At 40.3% G+C, this 19390-nt stretch overlaps 1 protein-coding gene across 2 annotated transcripts in view; it reads right to left on the bottom strand.

Annotated features, from left to right (window-relative positions):
- The window catches only part of ZNF451 (zinc finger protein 451), an 86778-nt gene extending 70537 nt beyond the window's left edge, over positions 1 to 16241 (bottom strand). Inside the window, exons 1-4 of one of the 2 annotated variants that reach the window (XR_003796640.1) lie at positions 16121 to 16241; positions 15681 to 15764; positions 9402 to 9482; positions 6380 to 7954 (exon numbers count right to left, since the gene is read on the bottom strand). Coding sequence is in view for 1 of the 2 variants with exons in the window: in XM_029242439.1 (XP_029098272.1) it covers positions 9402 to 9482; positions 15681 to 15764; positions 16121 to 16141 (186 nt within the window). In the remaining variant the exon portion in view is untranslated. The remainder of the gene's footprint in view (positions 1 to 6379; positions 7955 to 9401; positions 9483 to 15680; positions 15765 to 16120) is intronic. The other variant, XM_029242439.1, reaches the window with a different exon arrangement.
- Between the last annotated feature and the right edge of the window lie 3149 nt (positions 16242 to 19390).

The raw sequence follows: 19390 nt of genomic DNA, 5'->3' as shown, positions 1-19390 counted from the left end.
TCTGATTGGGCAAGTGAAATAACCAGGAATTAGTTAATAAAGACATCAAGTAATAAGGGATAAGAGTACGGCCATAAACACAAAATCCAGGGAAGGGTAGTTATTTGATAAATTACCTTCTCAGAGAGGTTAAGATTTGAGTGGCGTCTTGAAAGACAAAAGAAGGCCACTGAGTACACACTGAATTGAAACTTAGAGGAACAGTGTATATTCAAAGCTCACCACTTGAGCAAATTGTTTAATATAAGTTCCATTTCCTTATCTGCAAAATAAGAGTGCATTTCTGCCTCAAGAGTCCCTTGCAACCAACAGACAGCCTGGTACGTATACGTTCTACCAACAGAGGCTCTCTCCTCTAATCCTTCCCAGGTAGGAAGATGCCAATTAGACTCAATACTATCAAAGAGCTTCCAACATCTGTCAAAATATATTTCTGTCAAAAGCAAAAGAAAACAGGAGCTGTCATAAACCGTTAGGCAAAGACCAACACGCATTCAAACCTGTGTTAAGAATCTAAATGAAACTAATTACAATTATTCTCCCTAAGGCAGAAAGGAATGGGCTGCACACCTAAAAGCAGAAAGCTTAATGTAATTAAATGTTTTTTAAAATGGAACTGAAAATTTTAAACTATGTTTAGTGACTTGGAAAATGTCTTTTACCCCTATCATCCACATCACTGTTGCCTCACTAAATAAAAGCAGTGTAGACAGAAGGACCACAAACATAATTATTTTAGCACATCACTACAGTGTAAGTCAAGGCAGTGTGAAACACAGCCATAACATAAAACCAGGAGTTAACAAGAGGTCTAACTGTAGCCCTTAAAATTGAATGCTGTGATAGAGCCACTTTTATGGGTAATGAAAGAAAACAGAAAGCACAGGATAGCTCATGGGGAAAAAAAAGCATATGAAAGTTAGTCTTACAAAGGGACTACTAACAGAACCCACAAGATAACACTTGAACCATTTAAGGTCAAAGAATTTCTTTTAATATTACCAGATATAAAGGATCTGCTTTCACTTCTACCAAGGAATACACTACTCAGGAATATTAGAAAACGCAATACAACTTGAGAGATCTCCAAAGTCCTAAAAGAAACTACAGACAACCTGAGAACTCTTATTGAATTGACAAGGCATCAGAAAATCCAATAGACCATTTGAAATAGACAGTTACCTCAACAAAACCAGTAAAGTTTTTATGACCTAGGAAAAAACCTGATTAATGTTAAAGATACAGTGTATGTCAGGGCTGTACTATAAATTCATGATGATGAACTTAAAATTTTTATTAGAGAGAAAAAATGCAATTGACCACAAACTACATGTAATAATACATTTGCACAAAGACTATACAGAAATGAGAAAATACTACCACCAGTAAACAAGAAGGCATTAAAAACTGATGAAAGTTCAATAGCCAAATAGTGTGAGACTGGACTGGCTATTTTTTTTTAAAAAGGAAATTTTTAAGAGAAAACTAGAAAATCTCTTACAATAATGCTGAAGGCATTGTATTTAAACATAAAAAGCCACATCAAAATCCTGGCTAGTATAGACTGGTAGAATAAAAAATATAATCTCCATCAAAGAGATTAAGGAAGATCAGACATCCTTTTAGAAAGGGGTTTTACATAAAGGGGAAGAAAAGACCCAATACAAAGAATGAAATAACTGAGATGCTAACATCAAAAGGACATGGTTGGCCTGTGATCACTTCCAGATATATCCACGGGAAGCAAACCTAATTTTGAGTAGTATCTCAATGGTACCAAACACTACTATAAAAAAGGTTTCATTCTTATAAAGTCAAGCAAATGAAAAGACAAAGTAGTACGAAGGTATCATCCCACTAATCAATACAAGAAAAAAAGATTTAATAAAACAATATTCTCATCATTCATCCAGGAAGAGACATTCCATAACATATTTTAATGGCTTACAAAACTTGTTGTATCAGGATAAATAACTGAAAGATTTGCATTCAATACAGTGATCATCATCAGCTTACTGACGACTTCCACCTGTTTATTTTCTTAAGTGAAAAATGAAGACCTGATTGGGGTAAACACTAATGAAAAACTATATAGAATAGGTCCAGCCAACTAAATGACAAGAAGGAGATGCATACAGCTCTGACAGTCAATTACTGGACTAGCCACTAAGTAAGAATGGTAAATTTCAAAAGACAATGGAACCTGTGCAAGTCTGGGCAAAACATGCCTCACATTAAAAAAAAATTAAAACAAGTTTTCAGTTTTTGCAGTCTTTATTTCTACAAAGATCTAATCCATAATTTCTAACCTTTACCAGAATCCCAATAAAGTATGTCCTCAAGAATACTGAATGTGGCATTTAACTCTGTTCATCCATGTCATTTAACTCTGTATCCAAGTTTACAGCTAGAAGGGATTCTGGATTGCATCGATTCCAACCTCCTTGTTCACGGTACCTGAGAGGTTATCCTGGATGGAGCAGGCCCTTAAGGACATTATCAATCAGGTCACTTAGGTATCATTCAGTAAAGTATTAGTATAATAGTAATGTAATATACTAAACAGTACCCAAGGAGCCTGAGTTTATGCTCCCCTCAAAATGACATTTTGAGGGCTAGGTAAATAAATGGAATTATACTGATAAAGAAGCTGCCACACAGTAAATAATAATAACAACAATAATGTTTAAATGCAATTACACTGATAAGCTGTCACACAGTCTTAAAAAAAAAAAAAAGATAAAGTGTCAACAAATGTACTCATTTTCCTAATGTCCTTGTTACTTATTACCGAGTAAACACACCCACTTATCAAATTGAAGTTGTGTTACCATGGCTAAGAACAAGGTTAGACATGAGACAAATGGTTCAATCAGAAACCTAGAACCTAGATATAGAAAACAAAGCTGCCTCAATGCCCAGAAAACTGAGCCAATCACTAAAAACTAAAATAACTACTGTGAAGTTATTTAAATAAAGGGGGAGGGACATACTCTATAACCTTCTGAAATGGATCAATAGTGCTGTAATGAAAACAAAGTAACATTCAGAAGGAGAGTACATTTAGATAGTGCAATTGTACAGAAAACGAATAAACTACAAGATAAAAAAAATCACTGTACAGAATTTACATAAATATCACCAGCAACATATGCAACACATTAAAATGTTAAGTTTTAAACAACAGTGTGAAATTTAAAAAGGCACTTCATATAACAATGAATAGAAACAGCATTTCTGTGTACACACAGTAACCATGAGAAATCATATCATTTCCACATACATGTTATGTCTAGTCAAACAATAACATTTTAAAGAAAAAGGATCATTAGACGCATCCCTTTCAAGAACACCGAATCACTCAACTTGCGATGATTGCTAGGCCTCCTAGAAGACCTAGAGCTGTTCAAACATCAGAGGCTGGCCTGATGGAGAATCTTGTTGAAGGCTCTGCAAATGGCAGACATGATGTGAAAACTTGTTATCTAATTAGGAATTCCATACACTACTATGGTTGTCTATTAGGGCTGTTTCCCTACACCAAATCCCTGTTTTTAGTTTTATAACACCATCATCATTCAAGTATGCCAGAGAAAGACTTTAAACTAATCTTAAAAAACAGGTTAAGATTATTGTTTCTTCTGCAGTCAAGCACCCAGTCTACAGCTAAACCTACTCCCACACTTCGGTGTTCTGCCCCATCCCCATGCAACTGCCGAACCCCTTCAGAAGCTAGCCACCTGACCACCAGTTCCATGATATCTCAATACCTTTTTATTTTTAGGAAAGATCTCTGGAAATGCTTGGGCATATCAATCAGAGAGTGGCAAAGCAATGCTACTTGTTGCTACGGAGCAACGTAACACAAAATGAAGACAGCAGCAATGCTGCTCTACAAACATTTAGGAAAGGAGGAGGTATACAACAACGTGAGTACAGTTAACACTACTCCACTATACACTTAAAAATGGTTATGATGGTAAATTTTATGTTTTGTCTCTTTTTAAGCACAATTAAATATAAAAAAATTAAAAAGAGCAGGTTAGGTGGAAATGCCAGAGCAGTTTCGGAGAACCAGGTCTTCAAGCAACATAATTTTGGTTTGAATTTTGGAAAATAAGAGTGTCTCAAAAATCATCAAGTTGGTGACACAGTATGCAATTCAGGGAAGGGACGGGGAGAAATGGAAAAGTGGGAGCAGTGCGAAGTAGCCTCAGACAACTGGGAACATCTATGTGCAGCCGTACAGAAAAGTGTCAAGATCTCTCTCTCCAGCAAGTTTCCCATGGCTAGTCCTTTCACAGAAGAAAACTACGGTGCTACAGCAAGGGCACATGAGACTGCTGAACTGGTAGAGTACACGTCGTGAACTATAAAAATCTTCGTATGACTTCTTAGGCCCTTGTTTCTTTTTAGACAGTTATCAGTGCTCTTCTAGGGTTCAATTTGAAAGAATTTTTAGAGCACTGGCATGGACCTAAAACAGAAGTAAAACTTTGTGAAAAGTATAGAAAAATTAAAGGTAAATGTTAACTCTAGATATGACCTGACCAAATGTGCCAAGAGGAGACTCTATCAAGACTGCAGCTTAAGCTTCATCTACAAATAGGACAAACAGAATCAATACAGTACCCTGAAACTATCTGACAAAATAAAATAACTTCTTCCAAGTAGGGATATTTGCACCTTCGACCTCTACAGCACAAACAGGGAGAGGAAGAAAAGTAAACAAAAAGGGTGCTGAATATGGTTATGATGAGGAGGGGGAATGGGCTTCCAATAAACTATCAAAAAGTGGGGCACCAGGGAAAGCATCAGTCACCACTCTGCAGGAACCATGGCAAGAAACAGAAACCATATAAACCTGAAAACAGCGTCATGGTCCACTAACAGTAGACCCAAAATACTACAGTCAAGCAGATGAAAAAATAATAATAATGCAGATGTTCGACAAACCAAGAAATTACAAAATTATGAGTCTATTGATAAAATTTTTTTCTATTTGGCCAAGCAAATAATTCTAGATGATGTATTCAGACCCCTCCAATTTGGCAGTTTCTCCAACACTGAAGTCATGATGTGAAGACAAGGGTCTAAGGGCTGGGCACTGCACAGCCACTGCCTCGAGACAGATACTGTAGGACATGTAACTGAGGTATCTGCTGCCAGTTCCAGTCTGATGGAGAAATCATAATGCGAAGAACTGAGAACGAAAAGATAAGTCGTCTCTCATGGTAAGAGTCTGACTAGATTAAGGGACCAATAAACCAAGAACACACCACTGAAGTCTTGAGAAACCATTAACGGACATCCAGAAAGAGAAGTGCATGAGATGTTCTCTCTACTACATCCACAGTTACGCTCTGAATCTGAAGGATTTCTCAGTAAAATCTAGACTGATGGCATCCCTCTTTATTACAATCAGAGGACCAGATTGTCAGGCATGTTTGGAATTCTTGCTCTTTCAAGAGTTCAGATTTGCATGCCTGGATGGTGTAACATCCTTGATTTCCAGGGCACTAATGTGCATTATCTTTTTTGTACTTAGAGCGTGATGAATTACGGAGCTCAAGAGTTTAGAAGGGAGTCAAGGTCATCTTGGTGAAAGGCCCAGATTATCCTGTGAGAACACCATGACCAGGTCTCACAGCTTGTGATATATGAGAGCTTGACAGACTTAGGAGTGACAACTGCAGAGAATTCTCTCTGTGTAGCTTTGGGTGGTGAAGACAGTTACTGTGAAAGTTTCTACAGAGATGTCACAGGTAGGAAAGTCTTCTTCCAGCTGGTGTCCACAGTAGACCTGGGACATCTAGCCACCCCACTGGAAGCGAACTGGATTTTGCAAATTTTGATTTCAATTTTAGTTCTTGATATACAGCTTCAAGGCTGATTCTGAAGTCTCACAGAGCTTGACAGTAGTATGGACACTTGGTGAGCTGATCACCCTGACATAAAGAGATTATAACAGATTTGTCGTTTTGTGAAGATCTGACAAACGGAAGCCTAAACAAGGAAGCACTGATGACCTAAAAACGAAGGATCTGCCTCTGGTGTTAGAGATCTAGTAGTAGGTTATTTCCAGATCCAAAATCTCCTAGTCCTCAGTTTACCAGTGAGATTTTCCTGAGGGGGAAGAAATATTTATGTTTTTCCTTAATCATAAGAGGATTCAGATTCCTGAGTACCCTCCTCTAGACTTATTTTGGACTAGAAATAACAGGTAAACCTTTGTTCAACCCTACTGAACGTCTCTACCACTCACTTGGCCAAGAAAGCATGAGTCTCTTTATTATTTACTTCATTCTAAAAGTCTAGAATTCAAATGTCAGCTGTGATCATTCCAGCCATGCGTTCAGATTCTGAGGTGCCCTCCTACCTGTAGATCCTGTGTGGATGGGAGGAGCAAGTAGCACAGTCAGCATCTTGGACAGGTGCACTGCTGAACGTGAATGGGTTACTAATTCTTGTACCCATGGCGTTCTGGAGATTCTCCCTTTTTCCTGTATCTATAGGGGTGGTTTCGAGGTTTGTACCAATCCCCTCTGGAGTATCCTCTACTGTGATAATGTGCTTTCTGGTCATGACTATAGAAGTATCGATGTTGGTTATAGTATTTGCTGTGGTCTTTATAGTCATTTTCCTTTATACTGTTTTCTTCTGCAACTACAGCATTCACATCTTGTCCAAAGAGGGAAGTACCGTCAAAGGGCAAGTGTGAGATCTTCTCTTGGGTTTTCTTAGTGAGAGATGTGAGTCGAAGCCAAGCCTGCCTTCTGTAGTCTATTGCCATTGCCATAACTCTGACCACAGAGTCCATTATATCCCTAGTAGTACAAAGCTGCCAAAGGCCCGCATCCATACCATCAGATATTATACATCTTGCTTTTCCACGATCAAACTCTGGGTCATGGACCAGATCCTCCATGTCTTCCCAGAGTTTACGCTGATACTGAGTCATATAGGCCATGTAGCTAGCAGCTCGGGCTGCAATGGAAGCAGCATGGTAGAATCTACAACCCATGACCTCCATCTCTTTCGAGGTAGAATCCAGAGGTGATGTTGTGCTTCCTCTCTTGCTGTGCTCTAATGCTTCTACGATGGGGCCCCCGGCCGGTGGATTCGGTTGGAAAGGAGAGGTATCCTTGGCCACAGGATATACCCTGTGTCCCATGAAGGAGGAAGGATGGCAATCAGCAGGGTCTTTAAAAACCTCAGTGGTGGCGATTCTCAGAAGAGGATGCAGTGGAGGGACCAAACGTTTCTTAGAAGTCACACAATCAGGTTTCCCTTCACATGGTTCTGCTTCGGACTGTAACGTGACTCTCTTGATAATACCTCTTTGTTCCATTCTTTTCAAAAGCCCTGTGAAACTAGACTGACTAGGGTCACCTGGCTGCCCTTTGTCATCAGCTGAGGGGGATTTGCAGTCAGCTTCTTCTTCCACTGTGGATAAATGTTCTTCCTTGGAGGTAGAGATGTCCCAAGGAACCGAGGAATTCTTACTTGGCCTAGAATGATGAAATCGAAAACAGCTCCTGGACTGCAGATCACGTATCACTCGGGACATCTCAGCCACTTGTGTCTGGAGATAGAGGATGGCATCCTGTCCGTGCTCTGAAGCAGAAGACTCTACAGGTAAATCCTCCTTGACCTCTGAAGAGGCCAAAGATTCTTGGGGGACCAGAAGTGGAGATGAAGGCAGAATCTGGCAATTTTGTGATGGCTTAAGCGTCTCTGTCTCAGAGATCTTAATAACTGAATTACTTTGATCACTTTTCTGGTTCTCCAATGGGTTCTCAACAGAAGAAGGTTGAGAAACTATCCTGTGTGGACTGCTGGTACAGCTCCCAGAGGAGGAGCTGCTGTCTCCACTGGGAAGAGGAACACTGCAGCTAGAGCACATTTCTGGGCGATGACTCTCAGAGGATGGCACCTTAGACTCAGGCATTCTCTGGGTTATCCACATGAACAAGAAAACCAAGGAAGAAAAAAAATATGCTTTTAATATGTTAACTTTCAAGTGCAGAGATGCATGTCCAGTAAGTAGAACTCAATTTTTAAAATTATTATAATTAACAATATACAATCCACTTCAGGTCAGCAAGGGGACCACAGAAGTCAAATCCACAAATTTCACTACCCCAAAGGCCCCAAACCAACTACTGGCATTAACCTGGCACTGTGTCTATGAAAAAGAGTAAAAACAAGCCCAGGTCAAGGGGTGCCATCCTAGCCTGCTGCTTGTTCCCATGCTAGAATAAAAGAGGCAGCAAGACCATTGGTGAAAACAATTTAAAAAAAAAATCCCATTCAACATATGTAAGGCAACAAGTAGAAGTTAATAATGGCAAAGAGAACTTGGGAAAAGTTCCAGTGAGAAGAAAAAACATTTCTAGAAGTCCTGCACTGTAGAGTCACTTTTAAATCCCCTTAAAAATTCTCATTCACTCTCCATGAACAAAATTTTCCAGTTGCACAGTTCTACTCTATGGTTTGTAGTTTTCAAGGAGCTTTGTTACCTCATTTCATCCTCACAACAACCCTGTGAGGTAGGTTTTATTCTTATGTGGTAAAGAAACTAAGGTTAAAAAGCTACTTATCCAAATTCACAGACTTAATAAGAAGTAAAGCTGAGACTAAAACCTAGGTATTTTGACTGGAAGTTCAAGTCCCAATACTTTATATCATACAGCAAGTAGCTTTCTGGCCGCCTTGAACACACAGCCAGTTCTCTAATGAATCAAGAAAAGAGCCCATTAACAGAAATTCGGGCTAAGACAAATGAAAGACAAGATTGCTACAAAGTGCTCAGCTACTTTGGTTCTCAGAGTAAGGGAAGCGTAAGTTTAAAGGTCAAACCCACAACCAATAAGTCACAGGTCAGAGAGAAAACCCCAAATACGAGGGGGAAAGAGGAGGTTAAAAGGATGACGCCTAAATAATCCACAACCCTTCCCCATATTCCATTTCTAAAGGATCTTCACATATCCTTTCTTCCAAGATACAACAAATTTTCTGTGGCCACATGGTTCTGGAAGAAAAGGATCCAGCTCTACAGGGCACCTGAGGAGAGACAGGAAAGGAGAAGGGAGCCAAAAATCTTGCAGTTTTATTCCATTTCCCTTTTATCAGATATGGCCTCCAAGGCTTAGAACTTTCCTGTGTCACATAATCCTTTCAAATCCTCGCTGAAAGTAGAGGAACAAAGCTGGAAGCAGGAGATCTTCTGGGCAGAGGACTCCCTGGACTACCTTTCAGGGCCATTCTAACAGAAACAGGCCGTTCTCTAAAGCACAATAGCACCTAAACACAGCCATCGCTGATTTGATGACTCTCTTTAGAGAATGCTTCTTAAATGCCAGAAGTGAAGAAATGCAAGTCAAGTGTAATATACTTACCTCACTCTGAGAGGTGCTAGGCTCTTCATCATCACTGCTGACCAGATCAATGTATTCCAGAACAGGTCTCAATGGTCCTTCCTAGGAAAAAATGAACAAATTAACAAGTCATGGAGAGTTATTCAAACTAAATTAGCATTTAAAACAATCCTTTTTGTCGATGCTGGGATTGACTGGCAAGAACTCTTCTGAAGAGGAAGCCTTATGGGTGGTAGAAAATAATCAGAACAAATGCAGATGAAAATATTCATAGCACAAGACTAAGAAATGATGACAAGACCTAAAAGAGACTCGGCCAAGGTAGGGTATTAGGACTGTGTTGATTCCTTGGGGAGAGGATTATTAACACAGGAATAGTGCTACAAGGTCAGATACTGTAAGCCAATGCTTTTCAGATGGGATGGGTATCTCTGACTAGGAGCTAGGCTGTACTTCCGACTCCTACAGAGTCACACATCAAACCTGGTTCTCCTTCATCTTTTCTTTCCATCCATACTGACTCCACGGCAGACCAAGCCTTGAATGCTAAGCTTAAAAGCCTAGATTTTATTCTATAGGCAAAAGGGAATCAATAAATACTAAGATGGGAATAAGATCATGAGAGCTTACCTTAAGAAGATTAATCACATAGAGAAGTATAGAAAGCAGGATAATTAATCAGTCCACACACATAATAATGCAAAACTAAAATAGTGGTGATGGCAAAAATAACAGTGATGCCGTGGTGCATATACAAAAGGATATACAGGTAAGATGAAAACAAAAAACAAAAAATGATTGACTATAAAAACAAAACCCCAACAACCACAAGGAGTCAAAGTGGTCGCTAAGGTTTCAAGCTTAGGAGACTAAAGGATAGACATAAATTTGGAATACAAAGACAGAGAGCTGGCATTCCTTTGGCCATAATGGGATGATGTACGAGAGGTACACAGAGGCACCTGGCAGACAGCTGGAAATGCAAGCCTGTAATCTGGGTATAGGAACGTAACTGGAAATGGAGACTGGAAAGATGCTCCCCTACAAGGCTAGTAACTCTAGAACTAAACTGAAACTATGATATTGCCAAGGAAGAAAGCAAAGGGGAGAAAGAAGGGATTCAAGGAGGCTCTTGAGGAAATGATGGAATTTTAGGATTTAGGAAGAAGAGCTAAGTAGGTAATCAGAGATCTGAGAAGAATCAGAAATGCACAAATTCAAAGAACCTAAAGACAGAGAAAACCTCAATGAAAAGGTGTCAATGCTAAATGTGGCCAAAAACACTGAGCACCGGAAAAAAAAAAAATGCCACTGAATTTAGCAACAAACAGAGCAACTTTCAAGATAGTAGTGAGCATACAAGTCAGGCTCTAAAAAATTAAGCTGAAAATGAGGCAGTAAAGGCCAAGAGTAAAGATTATTCTTTGAAAAATTCTACTATGTTTAAAACAAGAGAAAGGGACACGGGGGAGAACATGGCTGAGGGAAAGATTTCTCAGGATTGGGAAAGACGGCTGTTGGGAAGCCAAAGTGATATATTCAGTGGAAAAATTAAGAGAAAAAGACCTCAGGTCAAGAGACAGAAGCTAAGATCTAGTTAAAGATCCTCTTCCTGAGAGGAGGCATCCAGTCTCAAAGACAGTGTATTTCTCCCCTAGGCTGCAACTTCTCTCCAAGCAGGAAACTGCTTTCCCTGCAGGTGGTGATTTAGCCACTAAGATAAAACCAGAGAGCAAAACTTCTGGGCAGGGCTCATGTAATAAAGTAATTAGGATTTCTGCCTGAGCTGTAAAAATGGACATTTAAAAAGAGGATTAGAGGGACAGATATTCTGCAATGTGTGGTCAACAGAGATGAATCACCTACTTTAAGACCCAAACCTACCATTTGTAATAAGGTTGTCAAAATCATACATTCAATCCAAGAAGGTAGTAGAGGAGATAAAAATATAATAGCTTGCTCTCCTCAAGAAATGTACGTTAGGAACTTTTATTACATGCCCACTGAAGCAGCACACCAAGAAAGTCCCTGAGGTACCAGAAACACACAGAGGCTGGGGCAGAGATTCCATGAAGGGTTGGCAGGTAGAGAAAAAAGGGAGATGAAAGGATAACTGGGCACAAAGCACAAAGTAGAATGGGCAGGAAAATGGTCACAAACAAGATGAAAAAGTAGCTGCAGAAACAGGAGAAAGGGCAGGAGTAAGGACAGATGAGAAAAAGCAGCATAAATATCCTGCTGGGGTCAACCACTAAACTGATACCCAGCCACCTCTGAACTACTGAACAATGACAACTTATGATTCACACTAATTAAGAGAGCAGAATAAAAAGAATCAGGATAGGAAGTCCATACATGAGAAAAAGCAGAGGTCATTGAGAGTATTCATTCACTCAACAAATATTATGGAGTTATAAGTGACAGAATGGTAGGAGAAGACAGCATCTGTTTGAGACCTAAAAAGGCAAAGAGGCTGAGTGGAAAAACAACGGAAGATAGATATTCCAAAGGAAAATATTACTTATAAACAAACACTCTATACTTTAGCTAATTTTCACAATGGATATGGCCAAACTTCCACCATAACAAACCTAAGGAATCAAAACCCTTTGGTACTCCGTTGATTTTACTCTAATCGGGAACATGTGTCACTGAGCCCTGTAGAGGCAAAGGTACTAAACTTTTCACATATGTTATTTCATTCAATCCCCACATTACTTCACTATTGTACCATTTAACAAAGGAGAAAACTAACTGAGGCCCATCTGGTTCTCTAATCACATCATTGGCTGTGTGGTCTCTAATCACATAATTCTGAGGCAGTTCCAAGTATACACACTATGTTTAAATCAATGCTTATTTCCTAAGTTTCGGAGATAAGATACTTTCTCTTCCTTTAATTTGAGGAAAAAGTCTACCTGCTACTGTCCCCAACTCTGAATAACTCACAACACTAGCCAAAAAATAAGTTATTAATTCTCCTCAAACAGTAATAATTATAATACAAATATCAAGAAAAGGCAATTTCTTACTACGTTTATAATGGCAGCTTATATTCTTAAAAAGTATAAATGCACATGGTCCTCCAATTACAAGGTATTTTATTTAAATTTGCTTCATCCATCAACTAGTGAACCATCATTCTCATCCCCTCTGTACCAGTAACAAAATCAAAGGATTCTACTCCAAAGCCACACAATTTAGGGGCAGGAGCACAGGCAGAAGCAAAACACAGGGTTTTTTTCCCACATAGAGAAGTTAGGGACATAGTTTACTTCTGCAGTCTCGCCCGATTCAAACATTTCAAATGATTCCCAAATGCCTGCTGTAAGTTCAGATTTAGTCCACAATTCAAAATCTATACTATCCGGCCCATCCTTCCTTCTCCCACTTAAAAAAAAGTACCCTTCAGAACTAAGCATAATCCTCTCTGCTCTCCCATTTTGATGACTTTCCTTGTTTCTTCTCAAAATACTCTTTTAAACACATACAAACACTAAATGCTACCTATGAAAAATAAACTGAAAATCTTATGTCTTTTTTTTTTTTTTTTACAGCACCTTGTACTTTTTATAAAAGAACTTTCTACTAGAACTATTTACAAACTCCTCATCCCTATCTCATCTCTCACACTGAAATACTGACACTTATGGGTAGGATGTACTTCCAACTAATCTCTGTAGCTCTAAGGTACTTAATTCAGGACTTTGCTCCAACATTATTTTTATTTATTGAGCTAATACAACCCCAAGACACGCAGCCAAAAGACACCCTCATTATTTGTCCATGACCCCCCTGAAGTAATTTATGAAAATATACAAATATTCCACATGTTCAATGATTCCACATTATACCAATCATCTTGGTTGAAGCCTAAATCTCATGTGCTGTTATCACGATTATGACAGGCTGTCTCAGCAGTTTTTATACCTTTGTATCTAGAGTAGCACTGTGAAAGATCACGTCATTAGCCCTGAGTTAAAACAGTTTTCTGGGAGTAAATTAACTAACATATCTGCAGTTTCAAAGAATGCAGAGAATAAAGATGGTGGCTGAATAAGGGATCATATTACTGAATTAAACAGAAAATTAGAGCAAAAGACCTAAATGAAAAGTTTGTATAGTAATATTCTGTCTCTTGAGTTAAGCACTGTTTACACATGTGTATTGGCTTTGCAAAAATCAGACCGTACACTTATGAACTGTGCAATTCTCTGTATGTGTATTTCAATAAAATTTAAATGAAAGGGCTCATTTTTGCACCTCCACATCTATATCCTTCCTTTCCTTCAATATGCTTAGTTTCAAACTCTGTATTTTCTAAACCACACAGAAACTACTGTGCCACCATGCGGATTAAAGATGGGAAAGTTCGGCTAAGAATGAACTAAGAAATCCAAACCAGTGTAAATCAAGAAGTAATATCACAATGTTCTTTTTGTATCTGAAGAAATCTTAAGCACAGACTATTTATTATTTTTATTGAACAAGCACTACCTGAGGAGTCAAGTATAAGATTGGGTTAGAGAGAGAAGATTCTGTCTCTAATGTATTTTAAAACAGAATTAAGGTATCATTAATTCATTTAAGTGTTATCACCATAAAGGCATATGGAATGTTTTTAATAGGTTTCTTCTAGTACTGTAATTGCATTTAATACATATAATTCACTTCTCCATTTCGAACTATCAAACCTTTGAACTTATATTTGGAAACAGAGATAAATATAAGATGTATCAAGATGGACACATATTCACTGACTGTATATTTTTACTCTGGATGCAAAGATATAACAGATTCTCTACATTTAAAATAATATTTAACTTAAAAGAGTATTCTTAAACTTCAGTCTAATACATGCTTACATTAAGTACTGACAAGCTACACCACCATTCTTCACTCCACACAGTACCTATATATATATATTTTTTAATCTTATTTTTGTAGATTCCATCTGTGATTCTCAAAGTAAGCCCCATAGTTCATAAAGAAGTGTGTCCCTCTTACTTTAATTTCCACAAAATACCAAGGTAAATATTCTCCGTTCACAAATATACCCATATTCAGGGAGAACCTGAAATATCTGTCCTGAAGAGCCAAACATACTTCAACTCACAGTGAAGGGGAACAGGCAGGATACAATTTCTTCTACCACCCCCGCCAAACCTTTAAAGTTTAAAATGAAAAGGATACAGCACCATATGCATGGGCAAAGACAAAAAAACCCAAGAAATGATCTTGTGAAAGACTCCTAAACAAACCCACTGAAACACAATACAACAATGCATCACCACAATGGCCTAATGTTGGGGTACATAGAAGACACTGTTTAATAACCAGTTTTTCAAAACTGTCCAAGAACCAACAAACACAAATACACATCAGACAGGGAATTAAAGAAAGATTATACACCTTTAATAGCAAACCTCAACTACAGTATTCAAAAAGAATCATTTACAGTAGAAGGATTCTCTAGCTAAGTGAGATACTACTTGAAGCAGAGCCTTTGTAAAACTTTAACAGTGTGGGGTGGAAATTATCCTCAAATGTATCATAGCACCCCCTTCAGTTTTTGCAACCAATGTTTTACAAAGTGTGTTCACAGCTTCATACACCCCTGCATTTGCACCAACATCAAGATTCCTGGGCCCCACCTCCCATTTCTGATTCCATAAGTCTGGAGTGAGGTCCGGGAATCCACACACTTCTACTTACTAATGCTTGAAAACTACTGTCCAAAGGGAATAAAAACAGAAAGATACAGGATGCTCCTGGTGATACGGGCCCTTCATTGTGAACCTCGCCTGCTGGACTGTCCTGTAACAGGATGAGCTCGGAGCTTAGTGAAGTCTTCAAGCCACCCGCCTTCACGTTATGGAGACACACAGGCTCAGAAGTTGAGTTCCTGCAGCCCTTCTGGTTTTCTACCTCATTCCTCATCACTACCGCCCTTCTCCCTAACCTGTGTGCTATCTTTTAGAAGTTACTCTTGCCTCATTTCAAAGCACTCTTAGGAGACCACAACCCTGCGTACATGAACGGCTCTAAGTGCAGGGGGAGAGGCGAGATTCAGGGTACAACACGCACCGCAGGCCACAGGCTTTGTGATGCCTACTGGGGCTGCTCAGACACCTCTTCACCAAATTCCCTACTCCTATGCCCTACTCCACAGTGTACAGTCCCTATCAGACATTCACACACGTTTGCTGCATGATGAACAAACAGGTGAGGAGTAATCACATCACGGCTCATCACGCATAGTCTCTGACTCGGAAAAACCCGAATATCGTCGCTACTTACACTAACAAACTGAATGTCATCTTCATTTTCCTCGGGTGTTGACTCGGACGCCTCAGGCCCAGCTGGAGGGACACATTCTATTATCTATAAAATAAGCCAAAACACGGTTATCTAGACAACCCCGCACTTAGAGAAGATTTTTCCTAAGGGAACCGAAAAACGAAAGCTCTCGAGACCTAACGGAGCCCCAGCCTCCGCGAGCCCGAGCTCGCGTCCGTGGACCGCAGGGGCCCCTCCGCATCCCTTCTCCCGAGGAGCAGGGAGCACGCTCTCCCAAGAGGCAGTCGGCCTCGGAACCCACGCCGCGCCCGCGCCGAGCAGCGGTTCCCGAGCCGGGCCGGGCGGCCATTGTTGCTGAGGCACCCTCGTCCCCCAGGCCCCCAGGCCCGGCCCAGCACCCCCCGGACCCCGCACCACGCCGTGCCCAGCCCGCTACTCACCTCCGACCCTGGGTCTCCCATCTCCCCGACAGCCCGCCTGCCGGCACCCGCGCTGCCGCCGTCCCCGCCGCCGCCTCAGCCTCCCCGCCGACCCCGCCGGCCAGCCAGCCACGCTCCGCCGTGACCCGCCCCCGCGTGCGTGCCGAGCCGAGGACGCCGCCGAGCCGCCGACACCGCGGGCGGAAAGGGCTGCAAAACCGCTTCCGGAGGAGGAGTGGCCCGCTAGGCCCGCTGTGCCTGGCCTCCCTGGCGCAGTCCCGGCCTCCCTCCTCCGCCGCGCCGGCCGCTGGGAACTATAGTTCCAACAGCACCGAGACCACCCTAAGCGTTACTGGAAAAGAACGGAAGAGGACCCCGAGGCATGGCGCATGCGCTCCTCGAGGCTGACGTCACTGCCGCTCGCCGGGCGGTGGGCTGGCGGGGTTCTGTTTTACAGTAAAGGGCGGGGACGAGGATGGGGAGGAGGGCGTAGGCATGGGTTTCGTGTGGTTGTGGAAGTGACAGGCGGGTGATGGGAGACTAATTTATCAGTTCTCCTTTTTTCCCCGAAGGGTCGGAGATATGGATGCTTAGCAGAATTCTAAGATCAGGGCAGAAATCTGAGGCAGCCTTACACTGCTCACCTGTTCTCCATCCTCAGTCTCCACTCAGAGCCTGTATTAATACACCTGAGGAGGAAAACTGAGGCCCTGAGCTCCCATCTCCAGGTTGACCTGAAGAAAGCTGTCGAGGCTAGAGAATCCTGGGCCCAGTAGGACAGTGATGTTACAACGTACTTTTTAAAGACGTTCTCAGATAGTATCTTAGTAAAATAGAATAGTTGACTGTTTTCCAGTGTTCACGCTCAAAAACCCTGTAAAATAGTTCACTCATGTTCAAATATGTGTTCTCTTTTCACTTAACTGCCTTACCAAAAAGCCCCGTGTTTTTTTTTACACATCCACAATTGTTAGTAAAGGTTTTGAAAAGACTTTAAGTTGGAAAATTCTTGTAAATCTTAGATGCCTTTTTTGCCTGTCTGCATACATGCCCAACATGTGATTACCTATATTGGTAGTAATTATTGCTTAACAGTCCATACTTCCTTCCAGGGCTTTATGACTTCAGTTGCTTTTCTACTTCGTAAGTTTGAGAATTGTAGAGGCAAATTGAGAATGAGAGACCTGCCTGTTGTGTTCCTTAAAAGCTGTATGTAAAGTAAATATTTCTAAAACTTTTAAATGTCTAGGCAAAACTTGTATTTAGGATTCTCCTAATGTGCTGGTGAGAGTTCAGTGGAACATTTACATTAACCATTTGCAGGTAGGAGTTAATGTGTAAAACTCGGAAAACAAGAGCCCAAATATGCTCATAACTCTTCATTCCTTGTGCGCTCCCAATACAGGGGGCCAGGGTTCAATCCCAGCCAGGGAATTAGATTCTGCATGCATGCCACAACTAAGAAGTCCCGCATGCCACAACGAAGACCTGACGCAGCCAAGGTAGATAGATAGATAGATAGATAGATAGATAGATAGATAGATAGATAGATAGATAGATAGATACTGGTGTTAAGATTGAACCCGTACCATGATTCTCTGAGGAAGGTATAAAAAAAAATTTTTAAAGCGTATTTTTTTAAAATGGAAGGTATATATAATATGATCAGAACCACATCAAACCACCAAGCAAACCATGCCTGAAATAGGAACCCGACTTAACTACTAATAGTAATTTTCTCTGGGGAGCTGGACTGTGTGTTAGTAAGAAAATCTTTTGAAACCCATTAATATTTAAGCGGCATGCCTGTAGTTCCTGTAAGGCCAGTTTTATTTAGCTTGGTGTAGCAGAGGAGAACAAACTATAGGCAAAGCTTGGGAGTCCCTTAATCTTACGAAATTAAGACGAGATTGGGTGGGGTGCTTTAAAGGCCAGTCGGTGTGGTAGGGAACTGGTTAGAATTGGAAAAAGCAGAGTTCTTTGCTGATTGGTTCAGGGTTCAAAATGGAAACTTTTAACCATGGGAAAATGTTTTTTATGTTTCACTGTGGATCCATTATTTTGCTTTATGAGTTAAGATCCTGAAGGGAACCCATCAATGGGTTTGGTAACCCCTCAAATTCAGTTCTCTTAGACTTTGTCGGACACATTATAATAATTTCCAAATCTACATGTTGATATTCTTCCTTCAACTCATTGAAACAAATAAGTACAGGCTTCAACTTTAGTTTTGATTTCATCAGTTTTCTATTGACTTTCTAGCTGGTTTTGTTGAGTGATTATTTATAGAACCATCTGTTTGAACATTGGCTGCATCCAGGATTTAAGATTCCAAGTCCTGGTTCTTGACTAAGGGAATGACACCAAGAGGAAATTAAATGCATCAGTAAGTCTCAAACCCTCTTTAAGAATCATTGTTCAGGAATTCCCTGGTGGTCCAGTGGTTAGGACTCAGCACTTTCAATGCCGGGGCCCCAGGTTCAATCCCTGGTCGGAGAACTAAGATCCCACAAGCCACCTGGCCAAAACAAACAAAAAATAATCATTGTCCAATATTCATAAATCTCAAAAAAGGGAAAGTATAGCTACCATGAGCCTGTCATTTATTTAAGGAGCATTCAACTTGGGGAAAAGAGTTAATGTATACACAGCACCAAATATTATGCTTTAGAAAAGGAACAAATTATTTCCAATGCATTTGTATTATTAAGACCATATTTGGTTTGGAGTAAATGCTCTAAGACCTGGCAACTGGAATGGTCTCTTTAATAAGTTCTGATAAAGTAAGAAATAGATTTATAGGCATTTATTCCAAAATAGAATATTCTTTAGGCAAGAAAAATGGCTCTTAAGATACTTTGGAACCAGTCGTCACAGTCATTTTCTGGGAGTTATGAGAGCAGAACAAAGAGCATTTAGATCTGAAAGAGTACAAAAGACTATCCACTAGGTCTGTAGTACAATTTATTTGTTCCTCTCAGGTCTGGAATTCTGTACAAGTGTTGCACACAAGGAAAAGAAGCGCAGGAAAAAAGGGGTGGTTCATTTCTATGGTTGGGTCATATGTACAAGCCACTTTTCTCATCAGAGGAAGCTGTGATAATTACTTCTTCGGGAAAGGAATTCTCCCCTTCAAGCAATCAGGTATTTGCCCTTATGAGTAAACTGGGAACAGTAGTTTGGGGTAACATTACTACATATTGTGAGTAGTATTTGCAAAACTTCCCACCCTCTTTCTAGAAATGTTTGGAGGATCATCTTTCAGTATTTGCTTCATAGCAGTACTACTCC

This window comes from Monodon monoceros, unplaced genomic scaffold (assembly GCF_005190385.1).
Source record: "Monodon monoceros isolate NGI ecotype Baffin Bay Population unplaced genomic scaffold, NGI_Narwhal_1 Super_Scaffold_3, whole genome shotgun sequence".
Taxonomy (NCBI): domain Eukaryota; kingdom Metazoa; phylum Chordata; class Mammalia; order Artiodactyla; family Monodontidae; genus Monodon; species Monodon monoceros.
The sequence above is the reverse complement of the archived record's forward strand: the minus strand, read 5'-3'. Positions and strand labels throughout refer to the sequence as shown.